The sequence below is a fragment of the Ambystoma mexicanum genome, chromosome 7p, assembly GCF_040938575.1.
Source record: "Ambystoma mexicanum isolate Mex_15411 chromosome 7p, UKY_AmexF1_1, whole genome shotgun sequence".
In the NCBI taxonomy this organism is placed as follows: Eukaryota; Metazoa; Chordata; class Amphibia; order Caudata; family Ambystomatidae; genus Ambystoma; species Ambystoma mexicanum.
In genome coordinates this window covers 923,552,637-923,572,139 of record NC_090939.1, presented here as the reverse complement: position 1 = coordinate 923,572,139, position 19,503 = coordinate 923,552,637, and the positions used below count along the sequence as shown (strand labels likewise).

The 19,503-nt window shown below is 43.7% G+C and overlaps 1 protein-coding gene across 2 annotated transcripts in view; it reads right to left on the bottom strand.

The window, feature by feature from the left end:
- The window catches only part of LOC138525590 (E3 ubiquitin-protein ligase TRIM39-like), a 301,399-nt gene that overhangs the window by 14,315 nt on the left and 267,581 nt on the right, over window positions 1-19,503 (bottom strand). For both annotated transcript variants that reach the window (XM_069635632.1, XM_069635631.1), the window contains 2 exons: window positions 13,112-13,132; window positions 12,991-13,017 (listed from right to left, as the gene is read on the bottom strand). In XM_069635632.1, coding sequence (XP_069491733.1) covers window positions 12,991-13,017; window positions 13,112-13,132 — 48 coding nt within the window. The remainder of the gene's footprint in view (window positions 1-12,990; window positions 13,018-13,111; window positions 13,133-19,503) is intronic.

Genomic DNA, 19,503 nt, shown 5'->3' with positions numbered 1-19,503 from the left:
GACGTTCCCTGCTCTTCAGAACCTGCCAGAAGCTGCATCTATCGAGGAGAAGCTCGGGCCTGCTTGCTTCGGGGACCGGTGAGTAGATTAGCTAGGATCTGGTCGCCCTCCTGCAGTGCCCCTTGCTTTTCCCCGCTGTAAATACAGCTCCCCTTGTCCGTACTCGCGCCCTACTTCTGCCTCACAGTGGAGGCTGCGCTAGAGTCGCGGACCGTGTTCTCCTTCATTAGGGCACCCTACAGAGCTGTCCAACGTCCTCCGAAGAGCTTCACCTTCTGCCCATTGGCACCGGCGGGTGCAGGTACTTTTGAGCGCTAGGCTCCACTCTTCGTAGGGATTGGACTACCATCTAGTTAGGGGCCTCAGAAGGCGGACATATCACACGCATTGGTTCGCACTGCCTGTTTTTCTTCCCCTGCAGGTGGATAACATATTTCGTGCTGCTAATGCTGTGAAACTGTGTATTCTGTATATATATTGGGTGGATAGTGTATGTGTTGGTTTACTATCGTTGTATATTGCTGCTTTTACTGTGGTTATTAGTTTCAAGGCCTTATAATAAATGTGTATCTATTTTTGATATAAACAACTGTTTGGAGTAGTTTGTAAGCGCTCTTGCTTTGTGTGCTCACTGCGGGCTTTCAGTCACCCTCACCCCTCTTGAGACCTAGTCTTGACCGCCGCGATCGCTACCTTGATTGGTCTGGCTTGTCCAGAGGTTACCCTGTTCCAAGTAATTAGGTTGGCCTTCTGAACTTCTGCGCCACCAGGACAGAGTTCAGAAATCCGTCTTAACAGGAAACAAGTACATGGTTGGAATGCATACCTGCTCCTGATTGCAGTGCACAGACTGCAACTACCTTGTTGGTAAATCACATATTTTTCATATTTTGGTTGCCCCAGGAAATAGAGTCAGACCGTGGAAGTCATGTTACCACTGGAGCAATGGCCAAGATGTTATGTTAAAGGTTCTTATTCCACACACTGTTACCAGCTGTCTGGTCTATTGGCACTCTGGCGGATCCATGATGCATGGAGGGCAGGAGGGCATGGAGGGCAGGGGGGCTTAGTAGGATTGAGCAGGGAAAAAGAGCAAGAGAGGTGTGATGTGCTGTTGGAAGCTTCAGTTTGGATATACCATTCACTAAGCGTAGCTGTGATTTTTGGTTGGTGGCCGCATGTGGTGTTGGGCAAGGTTATGTGTGGTTTGTTTCATTGCTGTGGTGTTGTGAAGTATGTGTAGTTTGTGGTGCTGTAGAAGTATGGTTGTGTTTAGTTCAAAGTCTGAGAGGTGTATGCAGAATGGTAAGTTTTTAGTATGATTTGTTAGTGGCAGTACATTTACTACCCTCACTGTTGTGACTAAATGCGATCCATATCCCATCCCCTGTGGCAATTTTTAAGGGTGAAAGGGACGTTACATGTTTCATATCGGCCATCCTTGAGTGGGGGAGTGGAGAGATGCAATTCAATATACTAAAAAGGGTTGTGGATGAAACAGGTTATAGTTGGGATTTATTACTCTCTTTAGTGCTCATGACAATTAGAGCAACAAAATCAAAATCTACAAATCTCAGCCCACAGGAGATAATCACATGCAGTAAAACGGTACTTCCCCAGCATTTGTTGTACAGGACCAATGACGAGTCTTGGTAAATTCATCCAAAATTCATGAAGATGTGGAAGAGTTGATAAAGCATTTGCAACATGCATTTACATTTGTGCAGAGAATTCTAGAAAAGGCAGCTGAGTCATACTATGAAAGAAAGTAATCTATTAGAGAATATGTGATAGGTGACTAAGTATATAAATTCAGTGTTGCCAAAGGAAAAAGCAAGAATTCTAAGTTCATGGCATCCTGGTGGGGGCCATTTAAAATTGTGAACAACATTTTGTCTGTGGTGTACAGAATACTAATGAAGCAAGGTGGTCTGGGTGTGGAAGAGTTTGTCCACTTAAATCAAATAAAACGGTTCCACCCAAAACATGAAATAATGACTAGGTGAAAAAAACAAGGATTGAAAGGCGTAATCGTTACATCAGAAATAAGGATGCACCATGACCTAGGTGAGTAAATCAGTTTGTGATGGTCCACAATGGGCAGGACATGACATTAAAAGGAAAGGGATTCATTATAACAGGTGATTAGGTGTGTTTAGTGTACCTGAAAGACAGAATGAAAGGTTGAAGTATTACAGAAATAAATCTTGCATTGAATTACTGGTGCTTGGTCAATAACCTGTCCGTCTCTCTTCTCTGTTCTAGAAAGGAGTAACCCGTTTTCCTCCAAAAAGGTTCGCTGGAGCCCGATGCCCACAGAGGAGGGCTCAGGACAAGGAAAGGAGGTGTCCATAAAGCGAAGAAAGACTGGTGGTTGCAGAGAAGACCAGATGACAACACAGCAGTCCATGTTACTTGGAAAGAAGAAGAGGGTTAAAAAAAAGTTAAAACTATCTAAAAATGTTTTAGTTATGATAGGCCTAGTTACATGCACACAGGCCACAGCAGTAAATTGACAAGTTTTACTTGAGCCAGGGCCAGTCTCAGGCACCATTATGGAAGAGGCCCCTGGATTAATTTTAGTGAATAGGTATCTATTGCACCAAAACATTTATACTAGTGTAGATCCAGATAGGAAAAAGGTTTTACAGAAGTTAAATCTGGTCAAGTGCAACAGTTGATTCATATGCACAGGGACGGAGCTCAAAGAGCACTAAAAGAAATATTGAGACAGTTGGAGAATAATTTCAGGACTACATCATAGGCTGGGAGAAAAAGGGAATGTAGAATGGCAGGATTTCTGATGGCAGCAATTGTGGTCACAATAATTGGGCCATTGTTGGGACAGCTGTGTCAACAGCAAACACAGTATCAGTGAACATGTTGGATGCAAGGCCTGGAAGCTAGGCCAAGATTTAAAGTTGATACAACAGCTTAGAGTGGAACTGAAGGAATTGGTTCAGTATGTGAATCAAACTATTGTAACCCTGAATGATCATTCAACACTATTAGAGAATAGTATAAATGTAATGGTCAGGCAGGATGGGATATTGGGAGATATGAGGATTTTTTTTAAACCTATGGAAATGATATTAAACAAATGTGTGCAGAAAGTTCAAGAGGGGATATCTCAGTTGATACATGGTCACATTCCATTGTATTTCATGTCATATCACCCGGCAAATGATGTCACGGGTAACACAAAGGGAGATAATCAAGAAAAAATAACCTTTCAGATAGGAAGTGTGATTCCTCTGTACATTTAGGGTGGATGGATATTGGGTTTCTCTTAAGTATTTCACATATCACCCCAGAATTGATATATCAAGCCAAAATCGTACATAATGTAGGCTTCTGGCAGAATGATAAATACATAAAAATTGTGACTCCTGAAATGGTGGCCTTTCAAACATGGGAGACAGGTTTGTACTGCATTAAACAATTAGATACTTGCATAAAGTTCAGGGAGAAAAATTACCTATAGTCAGTCAGTCAGTATCTACTTTTTTCAGCCGTCAGCCATAAAAGTACAAGTTCATTAAAACAACAATAAAATCATACTGTATAATTTCAAATATTACATCATTATGATCAGTACATAATCATAGCGACAAGGTCTCTCTCTTACTTAGAGTGGTCAGCAGTAGAATGCAAGAACATAAGTTCTTTGAAATGTGCTATAACTTAGATTTAATACATTGCTGTGCTAGGTGCTAGTGCTTCATGTGCAAATGTAGGGAAGGCAACCAATCGGTTACGCTTGAGGCCGTCATGCTCCCTATGCTCATTTCAGTGTATCATCATGATAAATAGTGCAATGTGCCCCTGCAAAGTGCCAAGGATCACACTATCCAAATGGCACCTGATAAAACCATGAATAATATTTGATAAAAAATGTTATGGGATTTTCTACGTCCCCTCTTAGAAGAACTTTATGATATTACCTAATAGTGTTAATAAAGGTATACTACACCTAACTAGCATCAGCAGAGGAGGGTTGGGCCTTTGGGAAGGTTATATTTTTTCCTAATCAGCCATGCCCTATGTATGTAGGTGGAGTCTGTTCAAACCACAAGATCACAGGAAGTAGACTTACATAGGGCTACAGCTGGGAATGTGGCGTGTTATAAAAATTTAAAGAAATAAATAAATATAATAAATATTCTTTAACATCCACGCATGAGGGACATAGATATGTTTGGCTCATGTGCCATGACAACTGTTCAACTCACAATGGTAGGATGTCTAAAATGAATTCTATGTAGAGTAATCTCACATAATTTAAGGATATGGAATCTAAATAGATTTGATAACCGTAGTCCATTTTTATGTTCCAGTATGCAGCTGCTGTTTTGGACTCAGATCAGGTAATGGTTTCCTGGTTATGCAATTTAAGCACCTGATGGAAAATAAGTTTAGAATGTGCGTTAATATGGTGCTGATTATGTCATAGATCTTCAAGACCCACCATGGTAAATTGGGACCTAATGTGTCAGCACCATCTTAAATCAGTCCCTCCTATTTGTGATAAAACATCTAACATCGCCTCTCTATATTTAATTAGATATGGTGAAGTTCATAGCCAGAGCCAATAACAAACTGGCATGCAGCGATTACATCTGTTAATTTCATCTAATTCAGCTCATGGTGAAGTGTGGTTGTGGGTGTGCTAGAAGGTAAAGACAAAGCTTTTTATAGGAATTTATTTTTTAGAGTCAACATACTATTGGTGTTCATGTACCCCCATTCTCCCAGATTTGGAGCATCCATTTGCAGTTTTGAGAGGCTAATGATAATCTTGTTGATGAATATATAGAATTAGGTGGGCGCAAGGATGCAACCTGTCTGACCCACTTATTAACACTTATCGATGCAATTTCATCTCCAGCTATAAGCAAGCAGAGTCGAAAGACAGGTTGAAGAGTTAAGCGTGGTGAGATTCCACTAAAGGGTCAATAGGCTTGACTAGGTGAGGAGCAAGAGCGTCTGATGGGGCCAAGAGGGGTTAGCCTTTAGCAGTAGATATAGGACTTCTTCAGTATTAGTGTGACTAAAGTGGAAAATGGAGGCAGAGGACAATGGTAGAGTGGTAGAGTGTAGTATGTAGGAGAAGGGAGTCGTACAAAACCGAACTTATGATAGAATCCTCCAAGAATACCCGGAGAAAACAAGATTCTGACTACACCAACTTCCCTATTGCAGACAATATCATTACTGTCCGAAGGAAAGTAAAAACTCTGGGAGTTGTTTTAGACGACGAGTTATCCATGAAGCCTCATGTCTCTAACATCAGGTCTAGCTGTGGACTGATCAACAAGCGAATCAATTACATCCGCCCATTTATAACAGCTGAAATTGTGCACTTCTGTCTGCAGCGCTGATAAACTCCAGACTAGACTATTGCAACAGCCTACTGTCCGGCACTAATGCCGTGAATATTCAATCCTTACAAGTGGCCCAGGACAATGCCGTGCGGACCATCTACAATCAATCTCGCCGTACCCATATCTCCATCTTCAGGAAGAAGTTACACTGGCTTCCTGTAAAACATCGCATAACACACAAAATGCTAACAACAACACATAAATGCCTCTCTCTTAGCAGTCCCATCTACTTGTCTGATCGCATCAACATCAAGACCAAACGAAGAATTATTTGCTCTTCCTCTGCCACAGTCCTTGCTCCCCCAAGATTTAAGACAGCTAAATTTGGTGGTACCACTCTTGACGTTCAGGGCCCCCTACTCTGGAATGCCCTGCCGGCTGAGTTAGGACAGATTCAAAATTATCTCTGTTTCACAAAAGCCATAAAAACACACCTTTTTAATCTGGAGTAATCTTTATGACCTCTCTCACTGCTCCTACTGGCTTACTATTGTTGTCGGTCTCTGTCGTTGTTTTTTGTGCACCCTGAGGCCCACATGCATGTGGCGCGTTATAAGAATTAAAATAGGTAAATTAAATAAAATAGTAGGAAGGTCAGGAGAGAGTCTCTAATTTTGGAGATTTTTGCAGCGAAATATTCAGCTAGGTCATTAGCTGTGAGAGTGGTGTTGCTAGTCATAGGTTTAGGTAAGAAGTGAGTTTAGGGTGCCTTGTAGCCTACAAGTATGGTTGCAGTGCGAGTCAATAGGGGTGAGGTAGAATTCCGTTTTTCGCTCTATCAAAAGAGGACTTGAGATGTTACTTATTTTCTTTCCAGGTGGAGCTGTGTCATTGAGGTAGGTTTCCGTGAAGGTGTGACTGGGAGCTAGAACTCGGCTCATCATCTGCTGAAAGGTATCAGGTGCTCTATGAAGGATAAGAGGCAAGACTGTGAAATGGAAAAGTACTTCTGGAATAGAAAATGCTATCTTTGGTTTGGATCCTTCATCCAAAGGCACTTGGCAATAGCCCTCAGGAAATCTAGTGTGGAGATGAATTGACCGGACCGAGCCTCTACAACAATTCTTCTATCCTTGGCATTGGAGATGCATCAATCATGGATATGTCATTTAGGCACTGAAAATAAATTTAAAACCATCAGGTGTTATCTGGCTTTGGGACGAGGATGACTGTGGAGGACCAGGCACTGTATGCACTTTTGATGACGCCTATATCTAAAATAACGTGTTAAGTTCCTCGTGGATGAGTTGCTTAATGGTCTTAGGTAGTCTGTAAGGTTTGAGACTAATTATATTGACATGGAGGTGGGTGTATCTTATGATACATTCTTTCTACCCGTCCCTGCTTTGCAGAGAATGCATGTGCGACGTTTCAATCCATTGAGCCATTTCTTGATGTTCATTCTTAGTCAGCCCCACCGTCATGGTTACTCCACTTACTTTGATGGGCAAAGTGGTAGTGCTTGTGTTGTTAGCATACAGTAGGATTACCTGTGGATTACTGTTTTCCTTCCAGCTATCGGGCTTGTTTATGCGGAACATCTGCAAGTTCCTGCTAGTCTGCTTGTTTTTTGTATGTCAAAGGACAAATCACTTTGGTGAGGATGTACAGTGCATGCCACCGTTCTGTGTGTTAGGTAGTAGGACTATAACTTTGTCTCCCACTTGAAAGGTATACAGTCTTCCTTCCTAGTAGTAGGCCTTTTCTTGTCGGCTCTGGGCTTTTTGTAAATTGTCTCAAACTAGTTACTGTACTTTCTCCATATAGTCTTGGGTGTTTCTCACCAAGGGGTGGTCTCTTGTCTGCCAATAGTCAGGGCCCTCCCATTCTTCACTCATGATGTTCAAGTACATCTCTGGGGAATCAGGCTGTATACCTGATCAAAGGGTTAGAATCTGGAGGATGACTGAGGTTTTTTCCGGACTGCAAAAAGAGCCTATGGAATGAGGTAATTCCAGTTCTGCCCATTCTCAAATACCAGCTTTGGAAGGGTTTTTTCAGAGTTTAATTAAAACACTACACTAAGCTGTCAGTTTGAGGGTGATATATGAAAGTACAGAGGGTGTTGGTATTCATCAAGGCCTTCATTTCATTCATCAGTCTTGACATATAGCTGCTGCCCTAGTCTGTAAAGATTTCTATTGGAAAAACTACTCTTGTGTAGAAAGGTATGAGGACCTTTCACCTGATAACTGCCATGGGTTTCCCCCCAGTGCCAAGGCCTTTTTTGGTGATTTCGGTATTTCACCAATCAAAGCCTTCTAACATTTTCTCCTTCATTAACCCCTTAAGTGCCAAAGACTAGCTATCTCATCCTTGGCACTGGGGAGGTAATCCCAAGGACGAGATACCTCGTCCTTGGCACTTAAGGGGTGCATCTTGGTGGGAAGACTTCAGAATATCGGGTTGCATAGTTGACAAATACCAGAATGTATTGATTTCCATATTATGATGGCCTTGGGGGGTGGGGGGTGGGTGACTATGTCCGTACTGATCCTGAAGAATGGTACCTCTATGTAGGGAAGAGGCTTAAGGGGTGCTCTGGGTACATCGTCAGGAGAGTTCTTCTGACGGATTGGACAACAGGCACAGAACTGATTGGTCTCTGCATACACCATGGGCCTGTAAAAAGGCACAAGGAAAGTCTTCTGGGTTTTCTCCAGGTCAAGATGCCCCACAGTGAGATTGGAGTGGTCCAACTCCATAACAGCTTCCTGCAACTGTTTTGGGACTAATAATTGATGATATTTTGTGCTGACTCCTCTCGGGTTAACGTTGACTCAATACACAATTCTATGGAACATGGACTCTTCAGGGTCCAGCTCTCAGCTATTGAGACTAAGTTCTTTAGAGCATGTCCCAGATGCAGATCCATTCACTGGGCTACAGCAAATTCAACAGGAGCAGGTCCTGGGTGCACCCTGGCCTGCACTCTTCCTCATTGGCTTCCATCATCTTGTCAAATCCCACCTCAGCTCTTGTAGTAAGTTCTAGTTATTCCACCTCCTTCATCTCAGGAATCAAAATGTTTTCACATATTAGTTGGACTGTTGGTTGACCCAGTTTCACAATGTAAGATGTAATCCTGAGATTTAAAGAGGAGGACTTTTATCTCTCCTCGATTATCATGATTAATGACTGCTGTTCCAATCTCCAGGAAATACTTATGGGCCAGGACAGATTTTGGTTCCATTCTTCGATACGTTCCCTCTGGTATTTTTCAACACCAGTCCAAACCATGACAATTTCTCTGGGAGGGCTGATTACTTATTTGTCCCCATAAATGCCAAACCCTTCTGAGATAGGGTAACTATCATGGAGATTCAGGGCCATTTTAGTTAATCTGACTACCCTTAGCATATTGTATGCCAGTTGGTGACCTCTGTATCGGGGTCTGTAGGATCCCACCTCTGACACCACCTATCACAGAATGAATACTCAGAGAAGAACCAAGGGTTTTTATTAGACTTGTACTAGGTCCTAGGGCCATCCCTCTATCTTTCATCTAGAAAGCATCTCCTCCTTGACTCAAGCATCCTTAGCCCCCAGCTAGTAGATATTAATTGTTTTACCATGAGTATGCTAAAGGCTAAATGAACTACAACGTTAACATAAAGGCACATAATCTTCTCTAACTAAACTTCCTCAGAGATGTCCTAACTCTCCTGACTCTATCAATGGGTTACTTTTTTAAAGGTTAGTGGCATTGTGCCTTTCAGTCACTCAGCCCAACTCAGTCTTCTTTCTCTCATGCCCACATATTCCTCTCCCTCTCACTGTTTGATGGCTTTCTCTCACTACTCTTCTCCTTCCACCACCCCCATTTCTGACTCTGCCTTCTACTACTCTCATCTGTGTCCCTCCTGTCTTGCACACTCTATCTAACTCTTACCTCAACCCTTTGATGTCACTACCCTTCTACTTTCTCCTCCCCACTATGCTGCTCTTTCCAGTCAACACTACTACTACTCTACCCCTCCACATCATGACTGCTCCCCTCTCTCCACACCACTACTACTCTCTCTTCGCCACACGATAACTACACTTTCCTCATCATACCTTTGCTGCTCTTCTGTCTCCACACCCCTACTACTCCTGCCTCCACATTACTCAATAACCCTCTTTTCACTCACAGCCAAATGCCTCACAGTCACTCCTTAGACTAGGTCACCTAACAACACTCATTACTCCTCTGCACACACACACTGCTATCCTCATTATATTTACTAACCAGCAACTCACCTGATCCAGAAATCAGTACCACCATTCACTCCACCGTCCTTACTCTTGCTTTTCTCTTGGTCTGACACATCCCATTCTTCTGACCTCCCCATAACAACTCACAACTTCCTGCATGCTTTCTTATCCCCCTTCTGTCTTCTGATTGGCAGTCTGTCCATAGCCAATTGAGCCCTGTCTTCCCCAACCTGGACGTTTTATATGGTTTGTTAAGCCCCACTCCTTTTTGTCCATGTGGGACCACTGTGTGACAACAATGGCAGCTCTTTGTAAACTTCCCCAGATCATATTACGGGGCCCACTCCGTGTTTCCTCCAAGGTAAGTGAAGCGGGGTTTCTACCCCAGTTTTATGTCTCTGGAGGTCTAGTGGACCCAAGGGAGTGTCCTCTTTGAGTGTGAATCAGATCCAGCTCAGAGCTCTGCTCCTCCATTGACGCTAACAGCCAGGTGTATGCATACTCTGTGGCTTCCAGGGATGGCATCTCTCTCCATTGCAGCTGTTCTTGTTCACCAGGATTATTCCAGATTCCAGGTTTGCGTTTAGGGCCCTCTCTGCTCCCTGGTGGTTTTCTGTATTCCTGGGATTAAAAGAGAACATTCTGCCAGCATTTTGTTCACAAGGATAGGGTGAGGCAATTCAGAACTGCATAGAGAAATAAAGGTACTTGGGGATAAGGAGGAATTAGGGGTATTGGGTAATAAAATTGCGGCGAAAATGTCGCTGGTAAAAAAAATTGCTGCAAAAATGCAGTGGTTTGACCTGGTAAGGGTGTACCCCATTATACCATTTAAGGGGAGCAGCAGTTGCGGGGGTGTCCCCCGCTCCTCTTAAATGGTATAATGGATCCGAGTGTTGCGGGGTTGTCCGCTGCATCCTCTGCATGATTGTGGTGGCAAAACCACAGCATTGTTCCCGCTATATTTTGTATACACAGCCCTTTTTGCCGCGATTTTAAGACATGGAACCAAATTAGGTCCCTCTGAACTACCAGAATCAACCTCAGGGGGTGGAGTGGATTTCTCCCTTGTTATTCTCCCATCACCGACTGAGAGGGGTTCCCATGTCACACTGCCTGTCTACCTCCAAAAGCAGCCTTCCATAACCACCAGCTCCTGAGAGAATATCGCCAAAAGACACTCAGTGACAAATGCACAGAAGCACCAGAGTTACCACTAACAATAGCTTACTGTATATAGACTGTAAGGGACCTGTGTTTACTGTTTTACTCTGTATTGTCCAACTGATCTAATAATAATGGTTGTGGTTCCTTCTTTTACTTAATTACTTGTTAATGCTCACCGCATAGTCCATGTACAATATTTCAGATCTACATACTCAAGAATTTCAAAAATATAAATATGTAACTTTCTTGTGCCATTTTCTATTTCCGGGCTTTGACATTGATTCTGCATGCAATATTAGGTGAGTTGCTCTTTTCTCAGTGTCACTATCACTCCTCTAGCACAGATTCTCAAGCTGCCTTTATTCCAACACATGACACTGGCCTTACAGGAAGGCATGAAATCACACAGGAGATAATTTTCTGTAGGGGCGTAACGTAAATGAAAGTCACGAAAGCCTTGCATAAGGCTTTTACGCCTTCCATTTACATCACGTGCCATTTTCCATCATTTGTGTGGCGCAGAGGAGGCGTAATCGTAACATGCCCTTTCATCTCTCCTTTATTCTCTCGCCATACAAATACTACAGCATTTGCACTGGCATGCATTTACATGCTGGCACAATTGCTGTGGATGCCTATGGAGTCCACTGGCCTTTTACACCAGCAAAACGCTGACAGGCTCCATAGGAATCCATTGTAAACACTGCATGCATGCGTACATGGCCTTTTCTTCATTTCTTAATTTGCAACGTGGAGTGAAAAAGGATGCTGTACAAGCATGTACGCTCCCTTTTGCACTCCCCTTTTGCACTCCGCCATGCAAATAAGGAAAATGTGGAATAACAGGTCCCTGCTGCCGAATTCCGTGGGATTCGAAAATGAGCCCCACATCCTTTCATCTTATGAAATCTCAGTAAGTGAAGAAACAATCCTACAATAGTCACTGGGTCATTCTTTCAAATCTGCATAGATTGCACAGAGTATACTTTTATGTTTTTATTTATGTGCAAGCAGGTCCCAGCCATGCAATATCCCGCCATTTGCAATATAAAGTGCAAAAAGAAGTAGTTCAATGCAGGCAGAGTCACCATTACTCCTTCTTCTTGCACTTCCCAATGCAAATTGTGCAAATACTGAGTGCCATTTACAGTAAATTCCTATGGAAACTGTCTGCTTTTTGCAGGTGTAAAAAGCAGTTGGATTTATGTGAATCCAATGCATTCCAAAATAAAAAAAATCCAATGTTGTTGGTAGTGTGTGCAGATTTGTATGGCAGAGGAGATGGGGTGGCAGAAGCATGGGGTAGCGAAAAGCATGTGCAAATGCTTTATGCTGCTGCATAAAAAAAATGACAGCGCAAGTGCAAAATGTTAACATACCTTCAAAATCTTACAGAAAGTTATAAAAGAAACCCCCGGTGACGACCAAATCACACCCCTGATATTTGTTACTGTGCCATTGATTGCCTTTCCATCAATTCCTTGCTGGTTGCTGTGGGATGGGAATGGACAAGCACTTACAGCCAGTGGCGTCTAAAGGCTCAGCAGTAGGCTGGGACTCGCCTACATAGCTGGTAAGATAGCTCAGCGGGTTGAGCGCTCGTTGCTGCGATCTGAACGTGATCTGCAGGTCGCAGGTTCGAATCCCGGCAAGACCAACTCAGCCTTTCATCCTTCCGAGGTCGATAAATGAGTACCAATTTCGATTGGGTGATATTGTATGTAAATATGTGCTCTGTAAAGCGCTTTGGATTAAGGCGCTATATAAATAACACATCATTATCTTATAGCTAGGCCCAACAATCTAGTGTGGGCCGGTTTTGAGGGCCAAATGTGTGCCACTCTGACTTGGTGCACTATGCTATTACTTCCATCAATGTTAGCGTCCCTATGTGCTTCAAAATTCGCAAATTGCCATTATTTTCCCAATAATGTGCCCCCAGGTACAATTCAAACCTGTTTGTCATGAAAAGTCGGACATGTCGAATGTCGGCCATTTTGTTTTTCGTGCAGGGGATATTGTATGGAGAAGTCCACCTCAGCAGATTGCTCAATGCAAGCACCGCAAAGGCAACCTCAGGTGCATCATTACTGAAGTCCATTTTTGCATTATGCCAAATGCACCACAGGCAAGAGAATCTCTGAAGGACCCCCATCTCTCCCATTCACCCCACTATTTCAGAGAATGTCACAGGTGGGTGCATACGTTTTGATTGCAACTATTAAGTAGCAGTGCCACGTACTTGCAAATTGACGATGGATTCTCCACTCTGAAATTAAGGAGAGAAAACAGAGTATGGGTGATCAGCAATACAACTGCAGATACGATTTTTGAAAAAGTTGATGTTTTGTTGATGAACTTACTGAATTCTGTTGGAAGAGCCGCTGTCACAGAAAGAAAGATACATGTTAGAACTGGTAGAGATGTCATTCCTGATTTCATGTAAAACACAAAGGCTCATATTCATCATAATCGTCATACTGTGCATTGTGTCCACAAACAGCCCTAGAACAATCCGTTATACTTACAACAATGATTCATTGATAAAAGTCTACAAAATGTAATCGACTCGGCAAATTACATGCACAAGGAGGTCTGCATTTCAGAACCTATATAGCAAAAGATGTTCCTGTTCATCAGTTCCTATATGGAAAACTCACATATGGAAAACTCACATCTAGGCAATCATAAATATAGGGAAACATTTCAAATAAAACAGACATAGCATAAAAGAAATAAAAAACAGATTTTGAGTTCTGCGTCTCACTATAATGTCAGAATTTCTGTCCACAATTTTGTGGGGCGTCTTACTTACTGTTACAGGACACTTTACAATAAAGCGTTGAATATTTTAAAAATAAATGGATGTGTGTGTGTATAAGCCGAATATTATCAGGATAGATACTGGTAAAAAGTGCATATGGGGGCACGTGGATTCTTTAATGGGAGGTGTGCAAAGATTTTTTCAGAGATGGGGCGAGCTCAGTGACTGAGTGCACACCATTTCAGCTAGTTCTGTAGGGGTTTACCCCTGACAATGTATCCTAAATAATGGGTTGAACGGGTATATTATATTGCTCACATTTCAGAAATATTGGGTAGGAAAGACCATACATTTTACATTCAGCACTTAAGTGCAAAAACATGAAAAACTCCAATAGATGCTATATCTACAAAAGTACACAGTAGAATTGTGCAAAACATTTTATGATTGATGCGTCCAAAAGCAAAACCATGCGGCCTGTCTCAATAATCTATGTTAACATTGCTATATAAAGCTCATTTTGAGCTGGCAGTACCGAAATATGCCATAATTGCTTTGTAAAACATATCTTTGTGCAGTTTGAACCCAGCAAAAAAATGGCAGTACTGCCACTGTACTAAAAAAATGCCATGCTAAATGTGCACAATATATGCCAGTATTGCCACTGTTAAAACATATTAATGCTGATATGCCAGCGGGCTACTGTAAGAACATATTATTGTGCTGGTTGTGCCATATATATACCAGAATGCCAATATATGAACGCACATTCATGCTGCCTTTGCCCTGTTAGGGAGAATTCTCTGTTTAGGCTGAATTTCCCTACCTAGTGAGTCCCCCAGCAGCTTTGCTGGATTTCTGGGGTTTAATTTTTCTCCTGCCAAGAGTGAGACTCTTTTACCCTCACTCCTGGACATGTTGAACTGTGTTATCTTGGACAAACCTTGTGTTGAATGGGCTATGGGGTCTTTTACTCCATAGGGCCTCATGTATTTTTGTGATGTGGGTTACACAGCACCCTCTGTGCCGTGACCCAGGGGTGTCCTAGGGACTCCCCAACATAGACTCCATACCCTGGGACTGACTACTGTCTCCCAGGGCATGTAAAGTCACCAAAGACTTTGCTAGTCTTGAATCCTGAACAGAACCAGTACAAACCATCCTATTGTGGACGTACTGGCTGGGGCAATTCGATTGCCCCAGGGTCTGTTAGTCGAGGGGGCACGTCTCCGTCCCCCCTGATCGAGTTTTGGCTGGTGGCAGTGGAAACTACGTTTTATATTCGACCGCGAATATTTTCCTATGGGATTTCCCATTGTTTTAGGCTAACACATTTAATTATTTATTTACGGTAGCCTTAAACATACCGCCGGTTTATATATTTATTTTTATAACTCCGGTTGGGACTTTTTGCCAAAACTTGATTCTAAAATGGCGTTGGTGTTCGCCTCTGTAACTCTGACCCAAAGTGGAGCCCTTTGTTCCACTTTTGGCGGGCTTCTCCACAGAAGCCCTCCAAAGTGGTGCCACTCTGTCTGGGGTACTTAGGAGGGGTGGAGGGGGATTTAGGCACCCTGGACTGAGTTACCTTGGTAACTCAAGTCGCACTCCGTCCTGATTGGCCCAAGTGGTGAGCCGCCCGGCTCACCACTTAGCATGTTTGAGTGACAGCTAGGCTGGGTGAATGGGGGTTTGCTGCATAAAAGCAGGGCTTTGGGGACTGGGACTTCAGAAGTCGCCACAGGACCAAGAATCCGACGAGGGAAGGGCTGAGCCGACCTGCTTCGACGACACCACCCGGTGGAGCCCTGCTGAACCGTCTCACCACTTTTCCCGACGACCGAGGAGAACTCTTAACGGAGTGGCTCCTTCCCTTGACTGGTGGGGACAACCAGTTTTCGCCTTCTTTTCGCTTCTCGAGGTATCTCGTGGCCGCCTTGCCAGTGCCAAGCACCCCGGCAACCGGAACCCCACCACTTTTACCCCAACCACGAAAGTCGGTACGACCCTTTAATCGGAGGACTCCGCGGCTGGTTTCTTCCCGGGCAGTGCAACGACCCTCTTCTTCTGCTCTTCAGCGAGAACTTCTTCTCCCCTGACCGACGTCGAGCCCTGCTGCCACTGCCTGGAACAACTGCCACCGCTGGAGGATCCTTTCCGCTTAAGGTACCGTGTTCCGCCTGGCTTCCCTTGCTACCGACTGTACGGGGTAGATTTAGCCCCCGGCTTTCGAACCTGGGAGAGCCTGGGACACCCTGGCTAAACTTTCTAAGCCACTCTACACTCTTGTCTAACTCTTTGCAAGACTTTGAATCCCTAATAACAGTGTGATCTTGGGCACATTTTCGCTCCGGCTACTCTAAGAGTAGGCCCTGCCTAGTGGCTTTTGCTCACCTGTGACTTTGTGCTTCTTTGAGCCTATTGCAAGTGTTCTGGACCTTAGAGTGGTGTGTTTAACCCATTTCTGCTTTTTCTCTCCCTTTCTTGGAAACTACTAGAGTGTCATCTAACGTTAAGCACTCACCTCTGTTTTAATTAAGTGGTGTTAACCTAGAATTGTCTAGATAGGAGAAAGGATTGAATCTACTTTCTTTGTAACTGTGTTTGAAGGGTTTACTATATTTTGCTAGAGTGTTTTTTAACTTATGTGTATTTTAAATAAATAACTATATACTTTTAAAACCAAGCTCTGGTCAGTGTTTGCTTGTGCTATTGTATGTTGGTACATATTGTGTATACTTTGCATACTGCCTAACTCTTCTTGAGAGAAGTCTGACTGCTCAGCCACAGCTACCAGGTAAATCTGGGTGGTACAGACTGCTACCAAAGGGGTTTACTGCTCTACCTGTAGTCTTAAATCTTTTGCAGTGTTCCCCAAGGGAACTGCACAGGTTTCTGCCTAACACTGGTGTACAGCGGTGGGATTTGTATTGAGTATACATTTTATTGTGCTTTAGATACCTTAGTGCAACTAACCACAAAGCTTAGCACTGAAAAAGTAAAACCTCTAACATGTCAGTTATAGAAAGCTATAGTCAAGAGTCCCTTGCAGCCAAAACTGCTGATTGTTTAAGAATGCTCTGTAAACATAAGGATCTCCTGACTAAGGGCAAGAAAATGGAGCTGATTGAAAGATTGTTAGCTAACCAAAGTCTGGGTGATGGTTCAGAGGAACCTACCACTCCAGCAACTGTAGATGACAGTGTTGAAATTAACATGGAGCAAAATGTTGATGATTCTGAGGAAGAGTCAGAAGAGGAGGGTGAGGCTGTTGTAACTGTCCCCCCTAGGCCTCTGCCTGCTCTACCTGCTGTGCCTACTGGACCTTTACCAGGTCCCACATTTAGTCCTCAGTACTTTGAACTGGAGAAAATGAAGCTAGAATTGGAGTATAAGAAACTTAATGCTCAAACTGACAAAGAACTAAGGCTAAGGGAAATGGAGCTCAAGTATGACTTAGAAATGAAGAAATTATCTGTTGAGAATGTTTCTCTCTCTGGCTCCTCTAGAAGTTCCAGTCCTAAAAGACCCCGGATGCCTAAAGAATTGGTTGGTATGTATGAGCCTAAGTTGGATGTGTTGGATTGGTTGTCTCTGTTTGAATATAATCATGGGCTCCAGAACATCACAGGAAATGACTTACTCACCTGGTTGTTCTCTAGGCTTCCCCCTGTTGCAACTGATGTGGTAATGGAGATGGGGGAGGAGGATAGGAAGGACTATGAATGTGTGAAACTAGCTTTGATAGCTAGGTTTGGGAAGACCCCTTCCCAGTATCTTAAGAGGTTTAGGAACCTCAAAAAGCATGATGGTACCCCTTGGGCTACCTGGGTGAGTGAATGTTTGAAAAACTTAGAGGGATGGATTAAGGGTTACAAGGTGAACACTTATGAAGGTATGAAGAATTTGTTTATGTTGGAGACTATTTATGATGCCTGCTCTCCTGAGCTCAGACAACACTTGGCTGATTCACAGGAATTGGATCCTAGGAAGCTAGCTAAGGCTGCTGACTTGTGGGTTGCCAACAGGGCTACTCACAAGGATTCTGGGGTAACTCAGAAGAAGGATGGGGAGAAACAGTCTAAAAAGGACTCCAAAGAGAATTCTAATAATTCCTATCCCAAAGAGGGCCCCAAACCACAAAATAACCAGGGTAAGCCACATGGGAAACCTAGTCAGGCTACTGTACCTTCTGGCCACAAGCCAGAAGGAGGTCAGAACAAGCCACCCTTCCAGAGAGCATTTGGACAATGCTATGTCTGTCAGGGTACTGACCATATCAAAGGAGATCCCAAGTGCAAGGGTAAACCTGCAGGGATCAGCACAGTCTCCTTAGCCTTCACTCCTGAGGATGAAGTACAGATGGCTAGTGCCCACTTTGAACTCTTTGCTGAAGAACCCTTGGGTCTTCAAGCAACTGTAAACTTAGAGCCTATGGGTCTGGTTAGTCCCCAGAATAGGGTTGTGTATAACTCCCTACCTGTTAACTCTAAGGTGTATTATGTGGACAGTGTTCTTGTCAATGGCCAGGATACTCCTGCCAGGAGAGACACTGGGGCCAGCAGAACAGTAGTGGATGAAAGCTTCTTTCAACCTGAGGATGTGGCCAAAGCACCCAAAGGTCCCACTAAGATGTCTGGAGGCCCTGTCCAAATGGTTCCTATTCTACCAGCCCTCATTCAGTGTAACAACATGACAGTGAGGATCCCTGTCAGTGTTCAGACTGAGGTACCTGGGAAGGTCCTGTTAGGGAATGACCTAAGAACTCTAGGAGTAGTGTCACATACCCCCAGGCCTCCCAGTATGGAGAAGCAGAACTTAACCAAATTGGCTAGACAGGCTACCTTGAAGGACCCCTCTAAGCCTGTGGGACCCTCTACTGAGAACCCCACTACAAGCCCTGGTGTTAGTAAGTTGACCTCTAACCCAGGCACATTTCCGGATAGTATGCTAGGAACATGGGCGCCCCAACCAAGCTCCATCATTGTTCCCCTAGTCTCAGAGTCTCTGACTCCCCCTGCTTCTGAGGAAGAGGTGGATAGACCAACTAGGCCCCTATCTGGACCTGAGAGAACTGGTAATTCTCAGTGCTGGTGGAAAACCAGAAAAGAAAAGTCTAAGGCCAAAAACCTTCAGACTGTTGGACCTTCTACTGAAGACCCCAACTCAAATCCTAATATTAGGGGGGAAACTCCTAAAATAGGTAAGGATAGATCTAAGAGGAAGGGGAAGCAGGTACATTGCCTAACCCCAACCCCTCCAACCAAGAGGCCTAAGACCCAACCTGCTCCCACAAGAGAGGTGGTGAGGAACCTTGGAGGCCCCTCTAGATCTAAGGGAATCCTTTATAAGGACCCCTTCAAAAAGCCTAACATAGGTTCAGAAGTTGTCCCAACTTCTGAGGGACTGGTCAACCAGATCCCCTATAACAAAAAGACTGATGTTCCTCAAAGGGTTTGTAGGTCCTTTAGCTTGCAAAAGAAAACCTTTGAGTTCTCCCTTAAGCATAGGTCAAGGTGTCACCATCAAAATGCTGATGGACTCTCTAGGATGTATATCATCGACTAGAGGTATGAGGTTCATCCAGGAGTGGATTAAATCCTCCTGTCCCTTAGTCTGGGGGGGGCGAGTGTTAGGGAGAATTCTCTGTTTAGGCTGAATTTCCCTACCTAGTGAGTCCCCCAGCAGCTTTGCTGGATTTCTGGGGTTTAATTTTTCTCCTGCCAAGAGTGAGACTCTTTTACCCTCACTCCTGGACATGTTGAACTGTGTTATCTTGGACAAACCTTGTGTTGAATGGGCTATGGGGTCTTTTACTCCATAGGGCCTCATGTATTTTTGTGATGTGGGTTACACAGCACCCTCTGTGCCGTGACCCAGGGGTGTCCTAGGGACTCCCCAACATAGACTCCATACCCTGGGACTGACTACTGTCTCCCAGGGCATGTAAAGTCACCAAAGACTTTGCTAGTCTTGAATCCTGAACAGAAC